The 9,762-nt window shown below is 31.0% G+C and overlaps 1 protein-coding gene and 1 long non-coding RNA gene across 3 annotated transcripts; one reads left to right on the top strand and one right to left on the bottom strand.

The window, feature by feature from the left end:
* Positions 1–266: 266 nt before the first annotated feature.
* LOC145325810 (uncharacterized) lies at positions 267–1,453 on the bottom strand. The gene is made up of 3 exons (XR_013881600.1): positions 1,321–1,453; positions 898–953; positions 267–379 (listed from the first exon to the last, which is right to left on the bottom strand). It is a non-coding gene; the product is annotated as an uncharacterized LOC145325810 (long non-coding RNA).
* Positions 1,454–3,480: 2,027 nt separating this feature from the next.
* Positions 3,481–9,473, top strand: LOC145325809 (A-kinase anchor protein 7-like). Of its 2 annotated transcripts, XM_080168768.1 has the most exons (12): positions 3,481–3,697; positions 3,782–3,872; positions 4,138–4,203; positions 4,486–4,569; positions 5,334–5,447; positions 5,685–5,733; positions 6,423–6,457; positions 6,820–6,858; positions 7,386–7,470; positions 8,324–8,386; positions 8,975–9,032; positions 9,230–9,473. In XM_080168768.1, the coding sequence occupies exons 1-12, from the start codon at positions 3,618–3,620 to the stop codon at positions 9,231–9,233; spliced, it is 768 nt and encodes a 255-aa protein (XP_080024894.1). In that variant the 5' UTR covers positions 3,481–3,617; the 3' UTR covers positions 9,234–9,473. The 2 variants fall into 2 exon arrangements, with proteins under 2 accessions (XP_080024894.1, XP_080024895.1); XM_080168769.1 differs by lacking the exon at positions 3,481–3,697.
* Positions 9,474–9,762: the final 289 nt, after the last annotated feature.

Here is a 9,762-nt window from a genome sequence, read left to right as displayed (position 1 = left end):
AAGAAGTATTTTACCCCCTACCCCTCCCCCACCCACTACCAAATGAAAAATATAAAGGAAGGGGGCGGGTATGACACTTTAAAATTAAATCTAAAAGTCAAAAGAATTAAACTTAAAGAAAGAGTTACAGCACTGAAATTCGGCATGGCAGTTGCTTTACAGAAGTACAATGTGAAACTGAAGAAACGGCGGCAAATATTATGAGTTAGATATAAAGTAAAATATTATGCATTAGTTTATGAAAAAAAGGCACCAATCAAAAAAATGCAACTTTCCTTCTAGAAGTAATGAATAGAAAAAGGAGCTGTGAAGCTAGCATGACATAATTGATATTTCTAACATAATTAGTTATCTCGCTAAATTGAAAGTTTTCTAGTACCTGAAACAAATAGGGGAATTAATTATAAATATTTCGAAACACGATTTAAATTCGCTGGATTAGAACCATACTGCAAAATCATGTAACGATTGTATCGATCTAGTTTTCTACGAATTAAAAAAGGTAAAAACCCGTGCCTTTGGCATCTGGGGGCTAACAAAACTAGTTTTAATATTGTAATTTGTACATTTTTTAATACGATGCGATAAATGAATAAAGAAGTAAAACCTTATTATAGGTATTAGGTAGCAGGTTTTTTTTGTGATTCGTTTTGATCTTGCCAACCACTGAACTTATAAAGTTCTCAATTCAGGGAATATTCTTCGTTTTAAGTCCCAAAATCAAGTTCCAATTATCTCTTTTCTTTTAATCAAGGATGGGTTTAGAGTATTTTTCTATGTTATAGAAATTACCATGCCAAGTTTAAAATAATCGTTATAGGTATAGGATATTTCTAACATGCAAAAAATACCGATACGGACAGAACATACCTAAATGTTTAATAAAAAATATCTTACATCATGAATCCGCAATGACCAGTAGCACAAAAAGCTGTTGGCAAAACCCAAACACCCTAGAAACAAAAAAAGTATTAAGTATAGATTCATACCTTTGACAATTACCTCATGGATCCAGTCTTTGGAGACCTTTCTCGTCTGCTAAAAAATGCTTTCTGCTCTTTTGTAGCTACTTGGTTGTGTTAATATTCGCGACCCTATAGGCTCATATTCAAAGACTCAATTAAAGGTCGGAAAAACTCGCATACCTCTCATGCAACCGATATGGTTCTCGTTTACAATAAAGCTACTATTTAGTCCAGAACTAGAAGGAAGATTTATATGTACTTTGAGCGAGAACTTCCAAGAGAAATCGATCTAAAATTTTTAAAAAATGAAACTAGGAGCGTAGCAGCTCATTTAAGTAGAAAAGATAAAACAAACCTAAAGCTGTAAGATAATTCATTTTGTTTGTTTTTCTCTTCTTAATTTGTAAATACGTACAGCCATTTACATTTTCTGAAATAAAGAATAAAAAATCAATTATATATTAAATTAACAAAAAAATATTTCATCTTTAGATTATAATTAAAATATATAGGTATTAATTATAAAAGTAAGTTTAGACATAATAATATATGATGAAATCAGTGTTATGATGAAATAAAATTTAAATTAAATAAGGATGACAACGTCCATGAAAGCGAAGCATTTAAATCGTATTGTTGACACGTATTTCTTGTGTGATTGTTTTATAAGTGGACTTACGGACTTTCTAGTAACGATCGATTATAGTGTTGATACGCTTTTAAAACCGTATAAACTTACTCTTACAGCTGGAATCATTATAGTTTAAAATCGATCGAACAATTATTACATGCATTAATTATCAATAAGAGTTATACATTACCCAAGGACGTACAAACAGAAAGGCCCTAATCTTAGGAAAGCTTCGCTTTTAACAATATTTCGATATGGACAGAATCAAAACATGCTTAAAATCAGATCAAATGAAACGAAACCTCTCAATAACACAATGGACGAAAACTATAAAACAAGTTATCCCCGCTTTATATAATAAAAACTTTACTATTGTATTTCTACTTTTAAATTCATTTTTAAAGGAACAAAATTACTTTAGAAGGTGGTTATCATTTTTAAGGGCCATTTCTCTTGAAAGGGTGGTGTTAACCTCCACAAAAATATAGCAGTAAACCATACCAGTACCTATGGAGAAGCTAATTTGCAAAAGAGAACCATATTGATTACCAGGTTCTGATATCCTTCGGAACACACAGACAGATATACACCCTATTACTTTTTGATAAGAATTAAAATCAATTATTACAAATTTAAAAAACTAAGAGGTAAACAAATAAAGGGAACAATTGTACAGATAAAAAAATGTAGAAATGTCTGCAAAATACGGCATTGTGTACACTGTAAAAATGTCGTCGTTTTGCATTTAGAAAAAATTTTTATTGGTTGAATAAAACATTGTCGACGTCTTGAAGTCTTGTAGTCTTCAAGTATTTTGGCAAAAAGTAATTCTTAAAAACTTTTTCTTGAAGAGCTACTCTTTGAAGACAAGTCTTCAAGTAGGTAGTTGAAGACGTCTTCGAAGTGTTCTCAATTTACATCGAACAGTGTGTGTATGTTAGTCTGTAAAATAGGCACTTTCCTTCAGTAGGAGGTCATAGGGGGACAAACAAGTATTTTTACAAATTTTTTTATTTAAATATTTATTTAATATTTCCACGGATAGTAAAATTAAATATCATAAGTTTATTATCAATTGCTATTTTCCGAGGGACAGAAGCTTTATTTTATTATTCATTGAAAATTGTTTGTTATACAATACAATATCCAATTATAAATGGTTTTATGCTATTTTCTACCCTTCAAATATAGAGTTCCTAAATGCTAGGTGCGAAATCGCTTGTGATTTTCATTTTGAAAAAATGTAAAAAAAAACTTAAGAAAAAAAGTTGTTAACTCTTATTAATGACAGCATACTAGGTGGGAAAGCAGTAGGATTTTTTACCGGAAAATTACGCGAAACTACACAAAACTTGACGTGTCTTCAAACATGTCTTGAAGTGTTTTTAAGAAGAGGTAAAAATCTAACCTCGACTCGTGGAAGACTGAGTCGTCGAACGTGTCTTCAAGTGTTTTTGATGTTTTTAAGTATCCACGTTTAGGTAAATAAACAAATAATACAATTTGAATTACGTACATTCTTAAATATCAATTCTATTGGTAGGGATGCATTTATATGATTATTGTCGGTCGGTCCGTTTATCTGTATTTTAGAATTGTCTTATCGATTTCAAACTTGACATGATGGACCCTGTCACAGTTAGGTACAATCTATAGGAGAGCTCAGAAGTGCAACTCTATAATCTGTAAGAGTATTTGTTTATTACAATTTGACATGATTGTACAACTCAAATGATTTTAAATGGTGATTTATAGGACGATTCGGCACTATGTTGTGATTGAAGCATACCTATAACTAAGTCTTGTAAGTATGCCTATTTATCGACAAGTATTCAAGTTATTTTGGGATTTAAGCTAAATTGTTGCATTAACTTCTAGATAATGTTGAAAATTGAATGCGTTGTTAATTACTTCATATATGTCAATGTTCGTTTGTTTGAGCGTCTGATTTATAAGCTTCGCTCTATGGATGTTGTCATCCTTGTGTTTGTTATCTTTACAAATTTTTAGAACAAGCTTTAATGTTTCGTAAAAGGCCACGGCTGAAGATAGTAATAGATACAGTCAATCAAAACCAAAAAGAAAATAAAACAGCTAAAAGGTATAAAGATAGCAAACCTAAATTAATTAATTCAAACAAATATTTATTATATTTTAACTAATTTAAAGTACATGTTTAATTTAGAAAAAGAAAAAGCAAAAACAGTAAAGACAACCTTATAAGGATGGCACCAAATGAAAAAGCAAAGAGACCTAATTGTTTCATGGCTATTCAGGTTAGGTTTGAATGATTATTTTTTCTAATTTGGCAGACTTTATTAAAAGGGAGGCTTTTCTTTAATTCGGGATGGTTGGTTCGTCTGTCCGGATCTGTTAGCTTTTCTCGTTAATTTAGACATGTTAGAAGTTTCCTATAGATTTTAAATTCTGAATAATGATTACTGTAACAGTTAGGTACAGTTTATAAAGCGTAGCAACACAATAATTGTTACCAGAAAGTCCGTACGCCCATCATACACTTGCAAATTTTTACCTTTATAGATTCGAAATCCAGAAATACACAAGAACATTGTGGAATGTCAAGACAAAGCTATTTTAAAACACAAGGTAATTCTTTATCTAATTTAAGGAAAACATTTATATTAAATTTGAAGTTCTTCCAAGTGTAAGGGTGAAGGAAGGGGGAGGAAGGCAGGTTATATTCCACTCAATTTTTTTTGGGGTGTTATTTTGCTTCGTTGAACTTACTTGTTGATGTTTTCATCCTTGTTTTTATTTTAGTTTCTCGAGCCCCATGTTTCATGTGTAAAGAAAGCTCATATAATTCCATTTTAGATACAAGAGCCATATGTTGAATGTGTAAAGAAAGCTCACATAACTCTATTTTAGTTACTAGAGCCCCATGTTGAATCTGTGCAGAAAGCTCACATAACTCTTTGTATCGCAAATATTGAATGGCATGAGATTCAAGAGGTAATAATTAGGGAGGGAGGGGACATTGGTCTGTTTTTTACATTAGTCCCCAAAGTTTTACAGTAATATTTTCTTATTCGTTGGCTTGACAACTTGGAGGAATTTTATTGATTTTTATTGTTTCGTTCTTTAAGTTAAGTGTCGAAAAGTTTCAAACACTAATTGTGATCTACAGAAGGGAAAATTTTATGTATCATGATTGAGAGTGTACATTAATATATCGACAAATGACATATAGAAAGGATCGACGTATTAAATATTTAATAGCATATAGATATTTCAACAAAAAATGTGTGTAAATCTGCCTAAAAATTACTTGCATGCATTTAGGATGCTGAATGAAGTTATATTTACATGCAAGACTTTATTAATTATATAGATGCTTCGCTCATAATATTTTTTCTTATCGGCCTAGAAATCATCATTCTAAAAAAATCAGATGTATAAGATAATTATATTATGTAAAAAATTTATACTAAAAGTTAACAAATATCGTTCTAAATGACTTACGGATATACCAAAAAATTTAAGAAATTCAACGCTCTTTTAATTGTACTAATATTTACTGAAATTATCATGTCAAGTTTGAAATCAATGGGACAATTATAACATTCTAAATTAACGATAAAATCTACCCGTTATTAAGGGAAGAAAAGAATGGCGAGTCTTAATAACAGAAAAGCTTTGCTTAAAAAAGAAAACCTTTAATCACATATACCTTAACATTAAATGCAAAATATGCTAAAACTTGTCTATATGCCTAGGCTAAAACAGTTCTAACGGAAACAGTTGAAGCAAAGCTGAAAGACCTTCATGGAACCAAAATACAATTCACCGGTATCAACACTTTCAACGGAGGAAAAGTTGTTTGGGTTAAGGTAGAACATTCAAAAACATTTTGAAGATTTAAAAAAAAATACAGGGCTATTTTTTTTCACAGTAACAAAATTCAATATAAATAAAATTTTAATTTTGGAGGCCATGGAAAAAGTTTTTTTTTTTTTTTTGGGGGGGGGGATGTGGTATTATCGCCACTTACCTTTCCCCCCCTTTGAAGTTATTGGCTGTTTAATTGATTATATTTTATTATTTACTTGATTTAAAAGCTTTTTTAGCCATCAGATGGAGAGACAGAATTACAGAAAATCAGCAAAATCCTAAAAGGTTCGTTTAATTAAACCATCAAATTCTTCAAATTTTAAATAATGATTAATATTAATAACTAGCAAGATCAATTATCTCTATAAATAGCTCACTAAGAATATTCTAATAAGCTAAAATAATGTTCCATTGTAAAGAATTAAACACATCCTGTCCTAGTTTTTTTTAGGCGAATCTACTCTATAATTTACTTTAGACAATTAATTTACTTTTATATAATGAAAATGCTGAAAGGGATAGTTGTATGAAGTGAATTTAAAAAGTTTGATTGCAATCATAAATTACAAGAACACCATTTAACATACAAAGTTTTGTATTACAATAGATAACAAACAATTATGAACCACTAAAATAGTCATTATGCTGTTATTTGTGAAGATAGGACAGCCATCTTAGTTGCATTTATACCAAAAATATGATTTTCAAGTCTTGATTTTTAAAAAAAATACCTGGTATAAAAATTGAAATTCTTTATAATATATGTCCTATAGATGTAATTTAAAATATTGAAAAATATGCAGTTCAATAAATTCAAGTTCAAATTCACTTCGTGCAACTACCCTTTTTATATTTCTATGACCTCTGCGCATCTACTCTGTATGTTTTTGTGCGTTTGTCTGTCATTAACTATTAGAGCCGTTTTTTAAATTTAGATAGTTTTTTTGATAAATAACTAGGTATATTTTATTTAGAAAGTTTGCTCGCTGCTGGCTTAAACGTTTTGGAGGTTTGCTGTTTAATTTTTTTTATCATTTAAATCAAACTACCAAAACTTACTACTTATCTACTTATAGTAATTAGATTGGATTATATTTATTAGATTAGTGTAAAACAATGCAATAGAGGGGAAAGGTATTAAATAACTGTATGTCATTGTCCACACCCTGATGATCCTGTGCCGACTTTCAATCAGGTCTTTGAAAAAAAAACTAATAGCGTCGGGAATATTAAAACAGCCAAGTTGCTACAAAAGAGCAGAATGCTATTTGGTAGCAGACAAAAAAGGCCACCATTGCACAGGGGGATCCAGGTAGTTATCTGGTTATATATTTATAGATACTGTCATCCTATTAATTGTTGTTTTTTTAGATTGAAAGGCCATTTACCCCTCACCTGACCATATTTAAGGTAAGTGCCTCTTTTAAGCGTAATTTAATAATATTTTAATAGTTATTTCTCGCTACGTATTATAAACGGCTTTCCGCGGATATAGAATGTACAATTATGAGATTAAAACTAGTTTTTTTTAGCCCCGAGGTGCCGAAGGCACCGGCTAAAAAAACTGGTTTTTATCTTATGATTGTACATTTCTATATTCGTAGAAAGCTGGATATAATACGATGCTAGATATACTTTTTTCGTATGGATGAGAACCGGTTCCTATCCACCGGATTCGAATAAATACGAGAAAAAGTACTTTAGTTTTTATATAAAACTTATGTTGGATCATGTAAAGAAGTCGAAGTTTTTCCGAAGAAGAGCAGAAATTACCTTCCTAAGATTTAAACTCAGATGAGCTAGAAATGGGCTAGAATCTATGTAAAGGTGTCTACACAATCGTCTTTGCATGTTTTACAAATAACTGGGACACAATCTACAGTTATTTCTGATATATTTCAAGTACTTTGTTTGTTAAAAGCTAATCTTGTATGCAGTATGATTATGAGGCCGCCCGTAAGAGTGGCCGTGATGGCAAAACAGCTATGAAGAGTTCACATCTACACTTCCAGGAATATCAAGGTCACATTTTCTACTATACAATATTTATTTCTCGCATCGTATTATAAACAGCTTTCCGCGGATATAGAATGTACAATTATGAGATTAAAACCAGTTTTTTTAACCCCGAGGTGCCGAAGGCACGGGCTAAAAAAACTGGTTTTAATCTTATGATTGTACACTTTTATATTCGTAGAAAAATGGGTATAATACGATGCTAGACATATTTTTTTCGTATTGATGAGAACCGGTTCCTATCCACCGGATTCGAATGAATACGAGAAAAGCTTTTCTACAAGTTTTGGATAGAGTGCAGTTCACAGAAAAATGTTTCTCACAACGATTATCTACAAAAAGATATGAACTTTAAAGGGTGCATGCAAACGGCCAAACGGTGGAACGTATATATTATTCTCGCACAAAATTATAACCGACAAAAGAAGCAGGGAGGGAGGAGAAATTAGGCTGTATATCACACTGGTACCCAAAGTTTAGGAATAGTCCATTACGTGGCAACGCCCCTTAAGGGGCGATTCGTCGTATTTTTAAAACGGCTTTTTATAGGTTAGATTGGGTTGGTACTACGTCAAACACCAGAGACACGTCAAACAGTAGTTGCGACAAACGCACCGATTAGGTTATATTGGGTTAGGTGATTGCCCGACAGGGTTAGGCAATTGGCCTAGAAATAGGAGAAAAGCTACTGTGAAAAATTGAAGGTGCGTTGCCACGAAAGGCTATAGGAATATAAATTTGGATTGGCTGGTGTAGAACTATTAGTGTCCAAATTTTTCAACCAATAATTTCATTGATCAGATATTTTATCTTGTTTATCACCATTGCATTGGGGATATTCAACTGAAAAATCTTTTAGATTTTGAGTTTGGAAGCGAATCCTTAACATCAGTTCAATTTTGTTGCATGGAAACACCAAAAGGTAAATTTTAAGTTATATACCAATCCTATCATATAAAGTAGTAAGCGTTTTTTGTCTGTCCCAAAGGATCTCGCTAACCGCTGAACCAATATTGTTCTCCTTTACAGTGAAACTTCTTATAGGTCCTGGGAATGTTTTAAACTATTTTTGGGGAGGGTGTCTTCAACCGCCCCCCCCCCCAAAAAAAAAATATTTTTTTACTCTTTTGAAACTTAAATTTAAAATGGGATGAGGACGACTTTTCCCCATACTACCTTAAGTGCCCCTAGAGGCTTCTAGGAGGCGTAGCCGCTAGTAGACAAAAAACGCTTACTACTTTATATGATAGGATAAACAAAGTGTTATGATGTCTTTTTGTCTATCCATTAGAATTTCCGAAGCAGCTATAAAATGATTTTGTTGAAATTTAGTAAATCCTTTAACTATTTAAATTTTATTATGATAAATTCTTCTCAAAAAAATTGGCACTCATTATTCTCTTTTGGATTGTAAATTACATTTAAAAGTAAATTCGTGTATAAAAGTTCATGAATGCTGAACTTTGATTTCAATGTCGTCTTCCTGGTTAAACATAAAATGTAATATTAGGAGAAGATGGATATTATCACAGACTTCATGAAGTTTTCTTCAATAAAGAGATGGATGGGTAAGTAGCTTTTTTGATACCTCTTTTTTTTTAAAATGCTTAAAAGCAGTTTAAGATGTCTTCGGCTTTAGTATTAAATATTTGGTGGCTGATTTGGAGGGAGTCCCTGTAATTTGGAATGTAGGGATAGGACCCCCAGGTGAGTGAACCACCCCTTTGGCACGCCAGTGTGTTTAAATAGATTTTATTTTTTTTAGGTGATTAAACAATCATGATAAGAAAGTTTAAAAAGGACAACAAATTACAGGGTTCTAACAGTTTAACAATTTTAAAAGATTCTAAAATTCTGTAATATGTAATATATCTATCTGATATGTTTTTATATATATTGTAAATTATTGTAATTTTTGTAAGTGACCCAATGTTGATATGTTTTGCATTTGTTTTAATCTTGTACTAACTTATAACTTTCATACATACTCAAATATAAATTACCATTGATATTCTTACTTATTGGAACTTATTAACCTTAATAAATACCTATATTACTATGATTATTATTCTGACTAAAATAGCTTTGAAATTCACAATTTGTAAGGTTCATAACTTTTTAAAAATGTTTTTTTTTATTCTATACTACTTAAATTATTTTCATTACTATATTCAAACTGCCTTTACATGATACAAATTTTATTTTATTTTATTGTTTTCTCTTATACTTTCTGAAATATCAGGAAAATCATATAAGATCGTCCTTCCATTGAAAAAGGATTATTAGAAACGCAGCCAC

Source organism: Acartia tonsa, chromosome 8 (assembly GCF_053477335.1).
Source record: "Acartia tonsa isolate MP-2025a chromosome 8, ASM5347733v1, whole genome shotgun sequence".
NCBI lineage: Eukaryota > Metazoa > Arthropoda > Copepoda > Calanoida > Acartiidae > Acartia > Acartia tonsa.
This window is presented reverse-complemented; position numbering and strand designations above follow the sequence as displayed.

What these genes read in the sequence shown, in the direction of transcription:
- LOC145325809 (XM_080168768.1), top strand. Translation starts at nt 3,618, where the DNA reads ATGTTTCGTAAAAGGCCACGGCTGAAGATAGTAATAGATACAGTCAAT. An exon ending in AATCAGCAAAATCCTAAAAG is followed by an intron (nt 5,734 to 6,422) that starts GTTCGTTTAATT and finishes TATTTTATTTAG; the next exon opens with AAAGTTTGCTCGCTGCTGGC. An exon ending in CTGGCTTAAACGTTTTGGAG is followed by an intron (nt 6,458 to 6,819) that starts GTTTGCTGTTTA and finishes TTGTTTTTTTAG; the next exon opens with ATTGAAAGGCCATTTACCCC.